Source organism: Fusarium redolens (genome assembly GCF_020744475.1).
Source record: "Fusarium redolens strain MPI-CAGE-AT-0023 chromosome Unknown BKA55scaffold_45, whole genome shotgun sequence".
NCBI lineage: Eukaryota > Fungi > Ascomycota > Sordariomycetes > Hypocreales > Nectriaceae > Fusarium > Fusarium redolens.
In genome coordinates this window covers 59589-78306 of record NW_025763708.1, presented here as the reverse complement: position 1 = coordinate 78306, position 18718 = coordinate 59589, and the positions used below count along the sequence as shown (strand labels likewise).

The following is an 18718-nucleotide window of genomic DNA, read 5'->3' as shown; positions in this document are numbered from 1 at the left end:
CTTATATGGTGATGCCTTCACGTGCTAAAGCCACTGCAGAAAGAAGCCCTATTAGGCAATAACCCAGACTTTGAACCCCACGGGCGTAGGTTTATTCTTAATAACAGTTATCTCTTTTAATCTGCCTGTAAAAGGGATCATATACTTATCTACAGTTAGATTAGTCCCTGGAGAATAGAGCTTGATAGACACCCTTTATATGTGATTAGACTACTCTTCAGCCGCTGGAAGGTCTTTAGAAGGTCGCTCTCATCCCTCACATCGAGCTTGGTATAGTCAAAAGTGCGGAAATACCTCGTAATCAGCTCGAACTTCTGTAACGGCATGAACTTGGTGATTGAGTGAAGAGGGCGCTGATCTCCTAGGCTAGGGGACTTCCAATAGTCTTTAATCGATATTTCCCTATGAATTCCTAGGTAAATAAGGACCCCAAGCTATATATAAGCTGTTGCAGTGGAGATGCCTTCCTACTTGAGAATGCAGGACCATTTAGAAAGGGGGGTATTCCAGTTATCAATAACGGCATTTTCAAGTAAGTGAGCGACCTAGCTATTGGTGTATTCAATCCATGACTGTATAAGGGAAATAGGTATGAAAAGCTGGAATAATTCAAGTGGTTCCTTGGGTAGAGGGTTGATCTTGAAATCATGATATTCTAGGTTGAAAGGTTGAAAATCATCACCGCGGCCCTCTTCGGGCAGAAAATCAGGCACGCCGGTGGGGTCATTAGCTGCCCTCAAAGGCGGGGTATTAAAGCTGTGATCATCTATATAATCAGGTATCTTTTGGGAGCTCATCGTTTTAATTAAGACGCGTTAAGGTCAATTTGTATGAGGATTTTGATGATTTTGGCTGTATTGAATGAAGCAGCTGTCTGACGAGAACTTCATGTACCCCGCAGGTACTAGCGTTGTTAGTAAGCAAGGTGGGGCGAGTGACCCCGTGGATGCCTTGTGCCGCTCAAAGAGATAGCTCGCTTTAAATGTCTCGCATCGGGGCCAAAGGCAAAGCTCCGCACTCTGCCACCCTCCATCATTTGACGGGTAGGCAGAATTGTGTGGCGAAGACACTGAGTTGAACTGGCGCACATGAGTGGTTTTCGCCCCCCACGTTTCCTTTGGTACGTCAGCGTTGTTGCTGACCCGCCATTAACCACAGGGTCCTCGAGGCATCCCGTTCTACGGCCAACCGTGCGTCTCTTTACTATTCCACGTCCAAGTCCTAGCTCTCACCAACTTCAATCTACTGCAGCTCTCGTCAATTTAAAGGGGATCATTTCCACAACATGGACGACCCATTATGGATATGGCCATCCTGGAAATTCGACATAAAGAAAGAGGATTTATTCACCAAGCTCCACGATCAATACAACACCTACTCGGCCCCCTTCAAGACGCTGAGGCTTTTTATCATGATATCTCCGAAATCTCCTACGAAGCGCAGTCGACTGTCGAATTTCATCATGTAGCCAGCAATAGCAGACAACAGCGACTCTGTGAGTTGAATAACTCTCTTGAATCTGCAAGTTTCGAAATCATTGGAAGCCCAAACCTCATCAAGATGCCTCAGTAGGAACATGCAGTCCAGGTCTTCCGTACAAACTCTTTGGACTCCCTCGTTCGATACTTCGCTTCTTACCTCCCCGCCGACCACATTTGGCACCCATTGTGTCAAGATTCCGCCCTTGTCGCCACTGACGCTGTATCCACCTCCCCTTTACCGAAAAAGCGGTGCAAACGCATCAAAATGAATGAGGCCACTGACTCCGGGAGGCAGACCTTGCTGTCGCCGTCGATGGTGCTTGGCCGCCTTCCGGCGAAAGATCAATCCTTGGAGCCGAATGAACCCTTAGATTCTGCGCGTCCTGCTGTATTGTCCTCATTTCCAGAACCAGGATTAAGCGTACTCGACCGAGGAACACAGCTCCTACGTCGGCCATGGAAGTTTTGGTGATGGCATGTCGACGATGTCAGATTCCGATGCATTTACAATGGTTGAATGCAGGATTAAGAACACACTCAATGAGACAGTACGCCCCTACGGGGGATCTTCTACCAAATTATCTCTCAAGCAGATTGATCTTGCAAGCAACCATTCCGGCGGCCAGAGAGGGCGTTGTGTCGATTGTCAAGTGAGCGCACACCCTAAAACCTTGACGTCTTTACCCGTAGATCTATCATTCTCGGGACCTTTGCGGACTCCGGTCGCATCAGATGGCTCCGTTCTAGTTGCTGCTGGAGCTATGGTGGGATTGAAGCGCAAACGTTGTTAAGCGACAAAAACTCTCAAGCTCTTCAGTCTTCACATATTCGCATTGTACCTTAGAAAATCACATAGTCTCGTTGCATGATTTTTATTATCCCTTTGACTGGCATAGCCCTTCTGCGAAGTCGCACTTAGGGGCTCAAATGAATAAGTGCCTATCAGTTTGCGAGTACATCTAGATTATGTTAAAAATCCGCAATAGTCACCAAACCCAGTTATCTATATACTTGAGCAAAATGTAACAAAGTTACAGAACAGTAACTGACTTAAAGTGCCTTATTGAACCAAATCTCTTGTCGCTGATTTGTACGTGGGGTCAAGTGGAGCTAACTACTTCAGAGAAGGGCTATGCCGGTCAAAGGGATAGTTCATTATTGATCAGAGCTAGATCAACTCTTCAATCGAGCATGAGTTCCGGTAAAACCGAAGACTTTAGAGTCCTAAACACTGTACCTTGTGAGAACCGTACTGGCACCTGACTGGTGGTTTCAAGAGGCGAAAAAGTAGGTTTACATCAGGAGAGCTGAGAGAGGGGGGCCAGCACCCACAGTAAAGCACAGGGTATGTAATTGACACATGCTCTGATGTTAACCCGCGCTACGTCACCTGTTTTCAAATACCGGGTCTAGCATTGACCCCTCTATTTTCAATTTTTCAAAGAATGGTTTTTGAGGATTTCATGGTGGCCCCACCAGCGGACTATATTAGACTGATGGTCTTCCCCACTTCAACCACTCACTTATCCACAATACCGAATTGCAAATATTAATCAACCAAAAATCTCCGAGCTCACTATGGAGAAGGATAAGCGCCTCTTGAGCCTATATGGAATAGTTCCCAGCAGAGAGAACCTTCTTCATCATCAGTTAGAAGTTAGTAAAAAATATTCTACGGCCTTCATGATCAGCAAGAATCTACCTAACTCGGTAATCAATGGAAGGGAAGAAAGTATTTCGATTCGGGTGATTTTGCCCTCGAGCAAGCCAATAGATCTTCCGATATCGGTACCGTCAAGACCGGTAGCGAACACCCCATTCGGCGAGATATATCAGACCCTTCGTGTCCAGTACCGAGCTCTAGCAATCTTGACGATAACGCCAACCAGCATACATCACCTGAGAAGAAAGCTGGCGAGCTGAAGTTTACTAATCATACCCACCTCCAACAAGAGACGGTGGTCCAGCGAGAGGATGAGCATCGGGAAACGAAGCAGGAACACAACGTCTAGATGCTGGCTATTGTGATTTAGCTAGCCGACCCGCCTGGTTAGCAACCAGAAGCTCAATAGTATTAAAGAATACCCCATCTGTAACAGGATAGGCTTCGGTATGCCTGGAATCCTAGGGCTCATTTAACCGCGATGGGTAATATACAACTTATAAATAATCATCATCTTTCCGAACGATGTAGCTACTGTAGGTTTTAAATATCTTGGCTTTGACTATATTCAGTAAATCACCTTCCATGTGACACTAACCGATCCAAGCTCCAACTCAATGGCTCGTCCTTTCAAGGTCGAGACACCGCAGCAAAGACCAAGAACAGAGTCCCCTTTAGATCGACATATAGGAGAGGCCATGATAGCCATCACAGCAGTCGTTGAAGAAGCTGTGCCGACAATGATCCTATCGCCGAGGTCAAAGCAACGATGAAAGGAAGAACGCGCAAAGACCCTCACAGAATCAAAACAGCTCCGCCGCTAAGATAGCCTCTGTACTACCCTGAAGAGACCTGGGCAGCATACCGTGAGACGCGTGATCACAACAGGAGGGTCATCAAGAGGGGCACTCAGATGGATCAAAGGTAGAGGAAGCTGCACAATCATCTGTATCCCTCAGACGGTCACAAAATGGGCTCGAAACAAGACGTGATCGGACGCCAAACGTGATGCCGGTATTGGACGAACCTTTCACATGATAGCCAGTAACCAACCTCGGGAGAGAGGGCATAGATAGATCTCAGCGACATGTAGAACGCCAGCTATCCCAATCCCATCATCATGCCACTAATAACGATATAGGAAATAGAGGAGGCTATCTTGGAGTCTGCGCCCTTGAAAGCCCTAGGACTAGACGGCAGCTCGATTAAGGCACAGCAACTGGCCACACGCAGGATCAAAACACATCTCGCTACGATGTTCAACTAATCCTTGGCCCTCGACTACTACCTAGAACACTTTCGACAACCGACAACCGCAGTCCTCAGGAAGCTAGGAAAAGACAACTACACGACGCCGGAGGTTACTGACTAATCGCTATGCTTTGGACAAATAAGTGTCATGATCCAGACCACTACCAATAGACGACGAGATATATTGTGTATGGGGGAAACCAGGGGAATAATGCTGATTTAGAACAGCTTAGATGTTCGCATCTCGGGCGTAGAATCAATAACAGTCCCAAGCTTCGTTATGCTTTATTACCTAATGCCGTCTGTTTTAAAACCATGGGAGCGATTTGCCCCAAATTTAAGTATTGTTGCCCGCCCTGCAGCCCAACTGCTCGAATGCATAGAGGAGAGATCTCGTTAATTATAGCCAGGAACTCGGATTTAGAATTCAAGCAATGCTCAATGTTTAAAAAAAGAAATATACATGGGTTCTGGGGTACCTAGACTAAGACGCCAGAGCCAGCTCACACAGCATATCCCCAAATTGGACTTGACGCAGTCTCATGAGCGTCTGTGGTTTGGCGAATGATTTTAACTATCCGATTCGCGTCGTCATGCTTCGAGAAGGGTCAAATATCCACGCCTTGATACTATTGTTCAGCAAAGGGAGGGAAGTGTCTGGGGTTGAGAGGAGGAAACAGGTACTGTGGGGTAAACAACCAAGGGTGATCTGAATTGATACATTCTAGACCACCATTTGCATGAAGAGTAGGGATAATTTATCAACAAACAACCGTCCGTAGAATTGATCCTTGGCGGGGCTTCCTCCGCTTCATGTGATTAGCCGTGGCGTAGATCAATCGTCATCATAGACCAGTCAGTGCATCAGCGGCCGTGACGCAGTAAAGAAGTGATATAACGTAACGTATATGATAAGCGAGTTGGCCGGATAAAAGAGTTAGCCACTTTACCCTAACCAAGCCCGTTCACCCAACACGTCCAGCCCATTGAAATCAATCGTTGTTGTCTTCTCCAGACGCCTTTACTTCTATTTGACATCTTCGCGCATCATGTCATGTCCTGTCCTGCCACAAACACCACATCGCCATTGTTCTGTTTCCTCCTTCCATTTGTGACCTCCATTTCCGCAACTTTCTTCTCGTAGCTGCACGTCAACATCGTTTTGGCCTTGTATATCTTGTCCATGAAGTTGATCGGTTAGTTGTGTATCGGTTAAAGTGCTTTATGCACTCTAGACCTGTCTCGTTATCAGTCCAGCCATTTTGGGTCGTGGCAATTGCGCTATCTCCCGGGACGTTGCTTTCTCGGTACCAATTAGCGAGGTGATATCGACCCGCAACCACGATAAAGGGCTGAATCGCCCAGCCTTCCGTATTGATCGCTTGAAGCGAGGGTGACACGACCGGTGACAGCGCCAGACGGGGACAGCTGGACTCAAGCGGGCAGCCTAGTTCTCCCACGAAGATGTACGTTACGATGCCCTGGTGGTCTGGCACTAGCAGGGCGGCAGCTACGCTCGCAATAACGAGCTGGACAGGCAAGGAAGGGAAGGCAGTCGTCATTTCAAGAGGTAAAGTGCCTCCATCGTTCCAAAGCTTCATCTCCAGCCACTGTTCCAAATAACATAGACCATATCCCTGGCTGTGTTCACGGTGTCAATAATGCGGCAAAACATCCCTTTGCTTGAAGATGTGACCGCCTCCCCATAAGGCATAAACATGCCAGCTGGCTCGGCAGTCAAGCTGTCTGTAGAAGTAGTGCGGTGCGGACGATGTTCTTCGAAACCCCCAGAGCTGTACCAGGCTAAGTCTGTATAGGCAGCCATTAAATCCTCGGAGAACCTATCCGACGCTTTGGGTGGACGAGATGTCTCTTGTGCTGAGAAAGGTAAAACGAGATGGCTGTGTAAGGTGCTAGAGGTGTAACATATAGCCTTTTCTGGGACGTCTAGTATATGTTCTCGATGTTTTAATGTCGTTGATGGAAGCATTGCGATTGTCTTTCCATCAGACAGTAACGAATTGCCCTCCTTCGCCGACTTTCGCGGCCAGTCCAGCTTCATTCTGATTCCGTCTTCGGAATCGGCATCGGTACTGATATCGCCGTCGTCATCGTCGTCCTTGACCTCGACGGCGATACATTGCTCCACTTTATAATTGAAGTGGATGTGTTTTCGCTCAACACCCGGTGATGAGACCCCAGTGGATGCTGACGATGGCAGCATACTCGAGGTATCACAGCTCATTGGCGTCGAAGGGAAGGGAAACATGGTATGGTCCCTCGTCGCTGCGCGATCAGATGAAAGCTCTTTCAATCGCCGGCTGTCATTCTGCCTCGCTTGGGCCACTGGGGTTACCTGCTGAGGTAAGGATGATATTGACAATGGTCTCTGCAGCATTATATCTGATATGCTCCTTTTCTTCAAGATAGGCTTCCTGTTGTTGTTGACTAGTGAGTTTGGCGGTAACAATGAGGCACCGGAAAGCCCAGTCTGCGTACAGTAGATCTTGCTAGCACCTGGCTGAACGGGCCCATATAGCCAACTCACATCACTATCTTTCAGCCTGCACAAAGTTAGCTTGATACTCGTGCCTAAGTCCGTCATGTTCTTACCAGTTGAGCGTTTCGGGAGACACAGTCTTCAGGTTGTTTTTGTATTTTATCCATGTTCTCCAGCATGCATTCTCCAAACGGGTGCTATTAGGGTGCTCTCCTCGGCGGCTGGTAATATATTTCCATGATGACCAGATGTCTTCTTCCTTCCATTCATGAGAAAGGTAGTCAACATTCCTCCACGGCTGGGCGTTGATAGCAGTGTCATCTTCAGCGTGTTCGTGAATCTCTCCTAATTCCGGAGAACCCCCTGTTGACGTATCAGCCGGCTTATCATTGTCAACAGACGAGGCGCTGCACGAGTCGTAAGCCTTGAGATCCGGCCGGCGTTCCAGGCCATCGTCCCGTGGCGCAAAGAAACCGTCTTTCAGAAATTGGGGCAGCCAAGCGCGCTCTGCTGACGACTCGATCAGGTGGATTCCTTCATCGTAATCAGATAGGGTGGAAATATACCTAGCGGGTGTCGAGGAGCAGGACATATCCCTTGACTCTCGGTGGATAGGAGACGGCGAGGAAGCTGAAGAGGGTGCGGGGTCTGGATGTTCAAGAGACTGATAGCAAGGGTCGCTCCTTGGGTCTGCTCTAGACAGAGACGTCGTTGTCCTGCCCGCCAGTCGCGAGGGAGATTGGCATTCGTCAATTTTTGAGAAAATAAAGTAGCTGCTCCCTTTGGAGGAGGGTAGAGCGGCCGTCTGGATAGATGGTTCATAGAGCTGCCTCCCACACACCGCACGTCATACAGGGGTATATCCAGGCTGCTCGATTTGAGGTGTAATGAAAGCTCCGGTTTTTTTTGGGTTGTTAGAATTCGCCCCTGATCTTGAGGATAGCTCCGGTGTGTGCGACCGTTGGCAAGAAAAGGAAGGTTGAGGTCCCAACAACCTGGGCGTGGCGTTGTGTCAATAATGGCCCATGGCAATCGAGATTGAAGAAGAGAGAAGAGTAGCTACGCCATGAAAGCGATAGAGTGACATCATGAATGACACTCTCTGCAAGGTGCCATTTTACAGTGAAATGCCCTTCTTCATCTTGGCAATCAGTCATATTCACATGTTAACCACTCAAGGATATCAGGGATACTGCTGGGAAACTTATCCTACGGTACCGTTACAGACCGGTCGGAGAGTTTCGAGCCACCTTGCCATGGCCTCTAAGCCGTACTCGGTAGAGCAGGTCAGAGACACATCGCTTGCGTAATTGACAGCTGTAACTTGACTTGCATTGCCTTCTCTTCACTTAATGAGGGCAATGTGCAGCGGGGCGCGCAGTGTACAGTGTCCAGGCGCTGGATTTGGGGCGGGAGCGGAGAATGACGATGACGCAAAAAGAATTCACTACGCAAGTAAAAGTGAAAAATCATGGCGACGCTCGAAGATTTAGGCTCCGCCGTCACACTTCCGTGGGTTGTGCTGCTGCTCAGATGTTGGCGCTGTCATTGGTGGACGCGTCGTGTTCGTGGCGTGCTCCCTCGAGTCAAAACAACACGGGGGTAGATGCAATGAACGGTTGAAGCCCATTGGGTTCTTTTGTGGCTGCTGTTTCCAAAAATCTCGTTCTCGCTGTTTGTTAATTACAATACGACGGTTCGCCCGCGCCGGGATTCAACGTGTGGAAAACGCACTTATGATGTCGGTAACACAGGGTTGCATATGCAGTGACCACCAGTCAAAACAGATGTCATCAAAAAAAACGCACAACTAGCTTGGGCAGACTTTGAGTTATCCGCGACGCGATCTTATGCGCCATGTCACCTCCGACTGAAGCCGACAAATTGATGATCCACAGTGTCTGCGGAGCCTCAAGAGCTACCGGCAAGAGCACCTACCGATCATCAACTACCACATAGCAGACGTCTGATGCTCTCCATGACTCCAACACAGAGTTTATGCGGTGTCAGGATATCGAGTGAAAATATGGCGCAGATGGCCGAAACTTAGAGGTGAGGACATGGCGCTAGTTCTCATTAAGAGAACGTGCTACCCCTCCAATTCCCCGCATTACACGTCGGATGAGAACTACGGACAAAATGCTCCCGGTCGTATCTTCATCTGGCCCCCTACTCGGCGCCTTCCGGTGAGCTGGTGTGTCCGGTTATCCTCTATGCAGAGCCCTCGTCCCCCCAAAGTCCAAGCACAATCACATACCTGCGCATACCGTAAACCGCCGACCCATCCCCCGCCTTCGCAACCTCGTTGGTGCCCGTTCAGGCCACTGCATATCAGAACTCCAAGAGCTTCAAGCAAGTCGAGCATGTCTGCATGCATGACTCTGTGTGTTCTATTGCCCCAGTGAAATTGCCTGTCCCTCGAGACTCAACGACATGGATGATGACTAATTGCGGACTCCGAAACCCCGGCAGATTGGCCAATCATGGCTGCATAAGTCATCTCCTTAAACAAAGGGATTTTTGATCTCCTCAGGTTCTGAAAATGGGCGTTTGAACATCCCGCTCCCACGGGCAAAGTCTGTTTTCTGCTCATGGCCTGGTTGTCCTAAGCTTAGCCTCTGCTGATTCTGTGTTCCTGGCTAGGTACAGATAAGGTTTGCGCACTGCGCCCGGTACCGCAGTCCGGTCTGTTAGTTGCCTGTGAAAGCTGCCATATTTAATCCTTGCATCCTCCTCGATCCTCCCATGCCCTACTCATGTCGTTTGGCCCACCTACTTGGGCAATTCTCTTTGAATTCCCTCTTCTGCCATATCTAGAGTGTCAACCTAGGCCATTGAAGACCTCTCATCGCAGCTTATTAACGGGGCTAGCATTTACAATCTACGGACCTAAATCACTTTATATGATCTTCGTGTAGTCCTGTTCTTCACCGCTGAGAGATCTTGCCTTCGATTCTCACCCAAAAGTTATCACCACCACCCCGTACTAATGATCCCACCATCCTGCATGATGAGTACCGCTTCCCCAATGTCTCGAAACCATATGACATATCAGCCGACGCCAAGTCAAACAGGCGCCAGCTCATTCTTTAAGGAAGCAATTGATGCCTCCCCGGTCCCGATGGAAGTGGGTGTCGGGTCCACCTACAACGCATTACCGACTCAGCCCGCGGAATTCAAGAACCTCGGAGGTAGCGAAACACTGCAAAATATACTACCATCCGTTATGGGAGACAAGAAGTTGAACCGGCGAGCCCATACCCGAAGACAATCACAAGCAAATGAGGTGCTTCTCGAGTCCAGTGCCTCTGGGCAGGCTGCAGAGTCACCCAACCCAAGGAAAAGGGGCCGAAAACCCAAGAAGCAGCTAAAAGAGCAGAAGGTTGCGGGTCAGCATAAGGAGCTTGATGATGATGATCTTCCCAAGGATCCTCACCGGCGCCGAGTGCTTGAACGTAATCGCATTGCGGCGAACAAGTGTCGTCTCCGCAAGCGTGATGAAGCCTTAGCCCTCGCTTCTCGAGAAGAAACTATGGAGGACCAAAACCGCTATCTCATGACGTGTTTCGACTCTCTAGCCGTCGAAATTTACCACCTAAAGACCCAATTACTGCGACATACACAATGCAATTGCGTTCTCATCCAGAACTACATCGCGAATGAGGCGCAAAAGTGTGTGGATAGGCTAGTCGCTTGCTCTACTGCCTTTGATACCTATGGCAATTTGCTAAGGCCCTGCGATGGAAGCCCAAGTGATGCTAGCACCGCCAAAGAGTTGAATACGCAGAGTCTAAATGGAGGTGGCTTCCCGGCAACCCTGAGAATCTCTTCTCAGTAAGAATCTAGCATCTCGAAGGTTATAGATGTCATGTTCGATATGATGGGTTTAGGACCATTTCAAACGGCTACTATGCCGCCTGATTCGATGGCCCTTACCCAGCCAGTTCCACCATTATCCTTCACTGAATATGGACCAGGGTTATTCGTCTACGAGGGACCGTGAGAACACCAAGCGGATGAGGTTGCTTGGGACACATATTTGTATTTTGACGCTAGTCGCTACCTCTGTCCCTTAATATTAGGAATACGGGATAAGAAACCACGTGAAGAGCTATTTACGATTCGGGTTAAGACAAAGTTGGCTTATAATGTCTCGTACCTCTATGAATATGGAGTTAGGGCGATGCTTTCCAGTACCCGCACGCCAGGGAGTTGCAAACGGAAACGTAGAACAGAACTCGATGGCAGCGAAACCGTAGAAAGATCCTGGAGAGGATAGATTACCGGCGATGGTCCGGAAACAGCTCTCGCCAGTGGCCAAAGATCGAGTCCACCTTTCTTCGGACCTCACTAGTACACAGGGAGTTGCCCGATTAGTGAATAGTGCGAAGATTATCCTTTTAAAAATGCCTGAATGGGTGGTCGCCCCATCAAGACATGAAGACAGGATATCGTATACCGGTATTGTTGGGACCTTCGGGATCCTCCACATGAATCACTTGAGAGCAGGCAAGCGAGAATCAGACAAAGAGGCTTAGCTATGAAGGATATGACGTCAAACACTTGGCGACCTTGGCGCGTCGCTGAAGGGTTAAAACTGGCTGAACCATTCGGTGTAAGAAGCTGTGGGGCTCTGAGCATCAGCACCAAATCGTCCGGACTGTGAAAAGCATAATTACCACACTGTGCTTTGGGTCTAGAACCCCAAGGGGCGAAAAGATCTTCATTCCATGCATTGGTTCTCGCCTGAACTCGGTACTAAGCCATGCAGGATGCTGAGGTAATCCTCCCCTCACCTGTGACCAGTAACCTCATTCTGGACTCATCCGGACTTAGGAGTGTGTCGACATATTGACAAAATAAGGTCCTAATACCAGAACATAACTCGCTAGTCTGGTGCCAGCGCGGGTTATAAAGTTTTATGATCCTAAAGGACACTATGCTATGCCGGAAGATCTTACCTATCTGTCTGTTAGGTGCCTGGTCAACCGCTTATCGGCATTTGGCCACCATTAAGCGATAGCAAAGGACATTATTGCGTCAACCTGGCGGTTTTATTGGCAAGAAATGGTCAGCGTAGCGCTCTGCTGTTATTAACAGGGTCAGTGGCTACGCTTTGAAGTGATTCTGTATATCGAAGCTAGTCAGTCAGTGGGAACAAATTGATCAGGATATATGATGAATATTGGGACGTAGGTGGCAAGGATCTAAAAAGAGCAGGTATATATGTAGAACATAGTCTATAAGTTGGAGAGAGGGTGGGGAGTTGACTGAAGAGGCGATTGTTGCGCGTTAACTCTTGCATCAGTGGCTAGAAAGAGCAAACCTCTGCTCCACAACGCTTCGAGCTCTGCATTACAAGAATGTGTCAGCCCTGCCATCGCTCCCTTACTCCCCAACATCGTCAAACTTTCCGGCACTCTCCGATATGCCATCAGGCCAAGAATGGTCGCATGATCCATGCCTCAGTTGCGGCACCCAGACAGAGGGAGAAACTTATTGCTCTAATTCTTGTCGGCTATCAGAATGCGAGAAGGTGCCGGCACCGACGCACTGTGCAAGCTGGCCTTCTATGCGGACCGCATCGTCCTCCTCGACATCGTCAGCCCACGAAGCCAAGTCATCGACCAAAGTAGAGAAGGAATTAAGAGTTTACAATATGTTATTGGACCAGTCGAAGATGCGGAGGAGATTGCATTAAAAAACCGAATTACCTCTACTTCGTTCGCGTCTCGCCTCAGGGGCTAATAACAGGGGACACATCTCACGATAGTACCACCATCAGCGCTCTCTGCGTGCCAACTTCATCAATCAACCACGCAACTACTGGTTATCTATATGTCTCTATTAAAACTATATGATTACGATGGCCCAAGCTGCTGGTGGCTGGGATGTGGATACTATGTAGTTAAGCTGAGTTGTTCTCTCTCAGATAAGTAGAACTTAGACTTTTAATAACGTATGTGATAAGTGACCCAACCAGACAAGTGGCCCGACCAAAAATCCCTTAACCTACAACATTTCTATCTAGTTAAATAGTTCTCAACCATCTAACATGTCACAATCTTCTAACGAAGCTAGAATTATTCTTGCACTTCAAGCCCTTCAAAATAACCCAAGCTTAAAGCTCGACCAACTGCAGAAGCCTACCAAGTTAGCTATAGTACTCTCCGCGATCGAAAGAATAGCATTCAATCACGACGCGATATTATCCCAAAGTCTCGCAGACTATCTGATCTGGAAGAACAGATAGTAGTTTAATTCATTCTCGACCTAGATTCGTGAGGACTTCCACCCCCCCTTCCGCGACTGCAATTTGTTGAAGAAATGGCCAATCGACTGCTAGCTGACCGCGAAGCAAGACCTGTCGGCAAGCGCTGGGCTTATAACTTCGTCAAGCGACAATCAGAGCATAAGACACGTTTTTCACGTAAATACGACTACCAGAGGGCCAATTGTGAAGATCCAACTGTGATTAGGAAGTGGTTTACCCTTGCGTTAAATGGAATGGCGAAGTATGGCATCCGATCAGATGATATCTGGAACTTTGATGAGGCCGGCTTTATGATAGGCGTGATCTCAAGCGGTGTAGTTGTCACCGGCTCAGAGAGGCGTGGAAGGCAGAAATCAGTCCAGCCTTGAAATCAGGAATGGGTTACAGCAATCCAAGCGGTTAATGCAGAAGGTCAGGCAATCGAGCCATTTATCGTGGTTGCGGGCCAATATCACCTTGCCAATTGGTACCAAGAATGCGACCTCCCGCGCGATTGGGTTATTGCAAAGAGCCCAAATGTCTGGACAGATAACGAGACGGGTCTCGAGTGGCTAAGGCACTTTGATCGGTCTACAACTAACCGATCAACTGGTCCCTATCGTCTTCTAATCCTTGATGGTCACGAAAGCCACCATTCCGCCGACTTTGAGAGATACTGCGAGGATAATAAGATTATCACGCTCTGTATGCGGCTCATTCGTCTCATCTACTTTAACCTCTTGATGTTGGGTGCTTTGGGCCACTGAAAAAGGCGTATGGTCGAGAAATAGAGCATCTGATCAGAAGGTCTATAACCCATATTTCTAAGACTGAGTTCCTCCCGGCCTTTTATGCCGCTTTTCAAGCTACTATGACCGAGAAGAATATCAAGGGAGCTTTTAAGAGAGCTATACCTGTTCCTTTTCATCCGGAAAGTGTGGTCTCAAAGCTTGATATGCAGGTGCGGACTCCAACGCCTTTCGAGGAGGAGGCTAGCCACTATAACCCTTGGATTTCAAAGACCCCAAAGACCGTCCTCGAGGCTAAATCTCAGTCTGAATACCTTGAAAGACGAATCAGAAGGCATCAAAGTAGCTCCCCAGAGTCTATTCTAGATAAACTAAAGTCTCTTTCTAAAGGAACGAAGGCGGTTATGTATGAGATGGCATTGATAAGGTCTGAGATCCAAGACCTTCGACGGGCAAATGACACACTAAGCCGGCGCCGGAGGGCAAAAAGGACCCGCCTACAGAAAAGAGGGAAGATGACTCTAGAGGGAGGTAGGGAAGCAATTGGCCAGAAGGATATTAATACACAGGCAGTGGCCGAATCGTCGAGAAGTGGTAGTCAAAGAGGGTCGGCACAAATAAAGGAAAGGCATTGTGGAACATGCGGCAAGACAAGTCATAATACAAAAACATTCCAGATAGTTGTCGTTATATCTGGGGAAGAGTATAGCGATTAGTTTTAATTGATCGGATAATTTGTTGTGTTTTTATGGTGATGTCTATCCCAAAGGTTGAGATTTTTGGTCCACTCGCTTATCATGTACGTTATAATTTATTATTCAAGATTAAATAACTTGCTTGATTTAGCGATTTAGTCGCACGCGTAATAATGCCATTCTCTCGAGTAAAGAGATTACTATAATAGGCTTGATAGGGCTTTGCAGCGCGTCAGAAACTTCGTTTTGGGTCATTGCGATAAGCTTGAAGTGCAAGAAGGATATTGGACTCTCTATTTGACTGTCATATACCAGGTGGTTAAGAATCAATATAGAGGCGCTTTTGGTTAGGGGATTTTTACCAGCAAGCTTATCTGACTGGCTTGCTTATTGTGTATGTTACCTTTAATACTAATTAAATGAATTTGAAAACCTTGGCCGTTTTTAGACTGAGGGTAGATTTTTAAGAGTACTTTTAAAACCGCGATTTAAGACGTAAATCCTAGTGAGACACTCGCTTGTTATACACCGTCATATATATCCTATCCTACCCTTTCCTAAGTAATTATTAATTACTTCTCACTTAGTCGCTCTCCCTCGACTATACATTATCTTAGACAGCTCAGCTCATACCACTATAAGTCAGACGCAGTCGTGACAGTGCCCGCTGGCGGATGCATGCCTACATGTCCCTTCTCGGGGTGCACGGCATTTCCATATGAGCCAACCCGGCCATACTGGGTAAAGCTTAGGTGTAAGCGACCGTAGTCCCACCTGCATGCGAGGAAAAGGAAAGCGAACGCGGTGCCACACAGGAGGAGGAGGTCAAGGATGCCGAAGAAAATAAGGCTCCGAGTGACACTGATGACGTTGCCACCGTCCGAGACGGCAAAGGCAATCGGGTACAGGAGCCAGAGGAGATTGACAAAGCCAGCGAGCATGGTATGGTCGCGGTCGACGGACGAGCGGTCAGTAGAGGGGCGGCGAGCGGAGGAGCGGCTTGCCCATATGGTTTGAAAGGCGAGCAGGAGGTAGGCGACAGTGCCGAAGGCGTAGAATCCCCACTTATACCGGGTGGCCGTGTAGGCAGAGCAGAGATACGAAATGATCCTATTAAAATTAGTCAGCTGGTCTATCCTTGAACGAATCCGTATATCAGAAATGCTTCACTTACCAGATCCAAGCTAGAAAGACGTTGAATAAGATGGTTGCCCAGCTTACGCCACTAATAAGTCCAAGAGCTATAATAATGATGGGGAAGGCGACGACCCAGAAAATGTATTTAGCAAAGAAGATCTGGTACGTTGCGGCATCTCTTGTGTAGAGTTGCGTTGGGATGACGGAATATGCGAGCCCGGAGGCCATGGCGAAGTAGGAGATAGCGCCGACGAGCAGGGCGATGGAGAAGAGGTAATGGAAGATTTTCTCCCCGTGATGCGGCCGGAAGCTAAGGGCATAGTAGACGAGCTGTTGGACGTGTGGTTAGCTAGAAGTTTCGCGGCGGAAGAATTCACAGAGTTGACGAACGAAGGCGAGGGTGAAGCAAGCCATAACGGCCCAGAGCCAGTCGGAGCCTCCCTCGGAGAGGTGAGATTGGCCGCCCTGAGGGTTGACGTCGAGAGCGTCATTACGGGAGTAGATCAAGTCCATAGCTGCCATGGTAATGAAGTTACTCAATGTTGTCGTGAAGTTGGTATGGCCTTATTGGGGCCGTGTTAACCCGAATAAAATGATATCGGGTTTCGTGTAGGTTGTAAGTAGATGGGCATGTAAACGGGGGAAGATTGAGTGGAAGCGGATGATTCCAGCCCTTTTCTAATAAATCCAAGTCTCTCGTCGTAGCCTGCCTGTCGACCTGGCACCTGCATCTGCCAAAGATTAGACTTACACCGAGCACATCACATCTTCGTCATTAATTCGTGCGTAGCCGTCTGTCATAGGCAAACCCAGTCTATGACGTAGGCAGTGTCTTGCTGCTCTAACCAATGATTCACTTCACGGGGTGCGTATTGGTGATAATTCACGTGTCAAGTGTGGCTGGGGCGAAATGGTTGGGTGTACCATGTCCTGCTACGTAAGAGTTATCACGATTTCACCGCCAAGCGCGCCTCTTACCCGGAGTAATTCGAGATGTGGCTTTCTGCCCCCAGAATGATGAATGGTTGATAACTGACAGTTTATTTCGAAAAATATGTTGTCAGTGTCACATGAACATAAGCTCAATATGACGCACGGCGGTTGAAGTCAGAAGCACGCAAACATTTAATGCGAGATCATGAATTTGAGTTCTATATGACATTAATAAATCTAATGTAATTGTAAGATTTTCTAAGTCAGTGAAAGTAGTAATAATTAGGAGCTATTTATTAAGAAAGGCAAAATAGAGAGCGCTCTTTAAACTCAATATATTACGTCTTCTAGTAGAAACGACACTATTAAAGGCAATTCCTCCTTGCCGTTAAGGCCTGCATGTACCCACTATAAACGCTGCACCTCGATTTGACCTTGCATCTTTTGTGTTGAGGTAGGCAGGCTAGTTTGATCCTGATAAGGTGGTTAACTTGCTTTTTATGTAGGTTAGAGACTTTAGAAACCCAGTTGCCCCTTTAGATGATGTGGGATGCCACGGAGCATTCTCTCCTTCTTAAAGTCAATACTTGTCCTGACTAACAAGCCTTTGACGGTATTGCATATCCGATTTCTCCGTACCGCAGCCCTTGCCTGATTAAGCTTTATACTCACACTTCGGAACATCCCGTTGCCATACGACAAGAAAGCGTCATGACTTGATACCGGGAACCTGCATGTGAGCAAACATGATGCGATCGGCCACACAACAGTCGGCTTAGAATTAAGCGGTATGTCATATAACATCCAACATCTTCTCTCTACTGTTCTTCCTCATGTTAGTACGCTAATAGGCAATTTTAATTACTATACGAATTGAACACGATTTACCCAAGAAGTACTAACGAATACTTGCTATGGCGGCTGACAACGTCCCGGAGCTCCTTTATCACACTGTCCTCACGGTGATTGACTATCAAAAAGAACCTTCGGAGGCTACGCGTTCCGTCTACGTCCTCGGTACGCATAGCGCTCTCGAAGCCGCTAAAGCCTTCGCTATCTCAGCCCTTCAGGTACTCAACTATCAACCAGAGGATTTTATCGAATTCGCTGTCCGCTCATCCGAGCCGTGGGAGCACGATGATTGCCTCCTTGTTTTCGCCCGGACACCTGCAGGGCAGGTATTTCTCATCGGAATTGACACCACCCTGAATATCGAGTCACTACTGGCAAGCCCGGACGGCGCCGTAGTCCTCCCTAATGGGTGTAACCGGCTGCACTACGTACTGCAGACAATCGATAACAGCCTGGACCGCATGGGCTGCCGGCAGTCAACCAAGATACAGGGCATATACGTCCACCGTGCTGATGCATGGGCGGCCCGGAGCAGTTCGTTAAGTGCGACATGTGTGGAAGTAAGGAGATCGCCGACAAGTGGCCGTTTGAGGAGGACATGGTGGTACACGCCATTACGGAGACGCGACAGAATTGCGTTGAGGCAGTAGGGACTATTCTCGAAGCACACGGGAGGCATAGAAACAAAGTAATTCAGTGAGATAATTGATACGAGCAACCCGAGTTAGAATATAAGTCTTTATTCTATATTATATAATTTAATAGGTAAGAATATTATCGTTAATAATAAACTTACTTACCTAAATATACCTACTGACGTAGTCGCATTATCTTTGAGAACCAATATAACTTTCCAAAAAATCCTTATAAATATGATCCTTCCACTATTCATGTCTGAAGGATAGCTATATATATATTCTATTCCTACCCATGCTAGAAGGAAAAGCTAAAGTTGAGAGAGAATTTATCGGCGCTGGTCTCAGGATGTTAGTACTTCGTATTATCGACGTAATCGTTCTCATATCTTAATAGGCTTTAACTTGGAAGGGAACGTCCTAGCTCAATATCACCGGAGAAAACTCCGCGGAACTTCATTAGTAGACTTTGCTCCGGCATCTCTGACCCCCAGTAGCCACCAGAATCTCCCGTCATTGTTCAGATGTACCCACCATGTTACGACCCTCGCGGTTACGTCACGTGTACC

General features: G+C 47.8%; 6 protein-coding genes across 6 annotated transcripts; 4 read left to right on the top strand and 2 right to left on the bottom strand.

The window, feature by feature from the left end:
- Positions 1-993: 993 nt before the first annotated feature.
- Positions 994-2593, top strand: BKA55DRAFT_668965 (uncharacterized protein). The gene is made up of 4 exons (XM_046197929.1): positions 994-1190; positions 1252-1525; positions 1583-1869; positions 1916-2593. Exons 2-4 carry the CDS (start codon positions 1300-1302, stop codon positions 2270-2272), a joined length of 870 nt encoding a protein of 289 aa, XP_046040743.1. The 5' UTR covers positions 994-1190; positions 1252-1299; the 3' UTR covers positions 2273-2593.
- Positions 2594-2932: 339 nt separating this feature from the next.
- On the top strand, positions 2933-3673 carry BKA55DRAFT_587552 (camp-regulated phosphoprotein family protein Igo1). Its single transcript, XM_046194675.1, has 2 exons — positions 2933-3137; positions 3206-3673. Exons 1-2 carry the CDS (start codon positions 3060-3062, stop codon positions 3491-3493), a joined length of 366 nt encoding a protein of 121 aa, XP_046040742.1. The 5' UTR covers positions 2933-3059; the 3' UTR covers positions 3494-3673.
- A 2319-nt stretch (positions 3674-5992) lies between these two features.
- Positions 5993-8153, bottom strand: BKA55DRAFT_600497 (uncharacterized protein; the record flags this gene model as incomplete). Its single annotated transcript, XM_046196537.1, has 3 exons — positions 5993-6959; positions 7009-7700; positions 8124-8153. 3 exons carry the CDS (start codon positions 8151-8153, stop codon positions 5993-5995), a joined length of 1689 nt encoding a protein of 562 aa, XP_046040741.1.
- Positions 8154-10016: 1863 nt separating this feature from the next.
- Positions 10017-10898, top strand: BKA55DRAFT_587549 (uncharacterized protein; the record flags this gene model as incomplete). The annotated part of the gene is made up of 2 exons (XM_046194674.1): positions 10017-10695; positions 10735-10898. 2 exons carry the CDS (start codon positions 10017-10019, stop codon positions 10896-10898), a joined length of 843 nt encoding a protein of 280 aa, XP_046040740.1.
- A 4277-nt stretch (positions 10899-15175) lies between these two features.
- Positions 15176-16242, bottom strand: BKA55DRAFT_600495 (heat shock protein 30; the record flags this gene model as incomplete). Its single annotated transcript, XM_046196536.1, has 4 exons — positions 15176-15193; positions 15279-15702; positions 15767-16059; positions 16120-16242. 4 exons carry the CDS (start codon positions 16240-16242, stop codon positions 15176-15178), a joined length of 858 nt encoding a protein of 285 aa, XP_046040739.1.
- Positions 16243-17576: 1334 nt separating this feature from the next.
- Positions 17577-18164, top strand: BKA55DRAFT_531245 (uncharacterized protein; the record flags this gene model as incomplete). Its single annotated transcript, XM_046189214.1, has 1 exon — positions 17577-18164. One exon carries the CDS (start codon positions 17577-17579, stop codon positions 18162-18164), a length of 588 nt encoding a protein of 195 aa, XP_046040738.1.
- Positions 18165-18718: the final 554 nt, after the last annotated feature.

Coding starts and splice junctions, on each gene's coding strand:
- BKA55DRAFT_668965 (XM_046197929.1), top strand. CDS start 1,300: ATGGATATGGCCATCCTGGAAATTCGACATAAAGAAAGAGGATTTATT. Junction 1,526..1,582: donor TAACTCTCTTGAATCTGCAA/GTTTCGAAATCA, acceptor AGGAACATGCAG/TCCAGGTCTTCCGTACAAAC. Junction 1,870..1,915: donor TAGATTCTGCGCGTCCTGCT/GTATTGTCCTCA, acceptor TACTCGACCGAG/GAACACAGCTCCTACGTCGG.
- BKA55DRAFT_587552 (XM_046194675.1), top strand. CDS start 3,060: ATGGAGAAGGATAAGCGCCTCTTGAGCCTATATGGAATAGTTCCCAGC. Junction 3,138..3,205: donor TTCTTCATCATCAGTTAGAA/GTTAGTAAAAAA, acceptor AATCAATGGAAG/GGAAGAAAGTATTTCGATTC.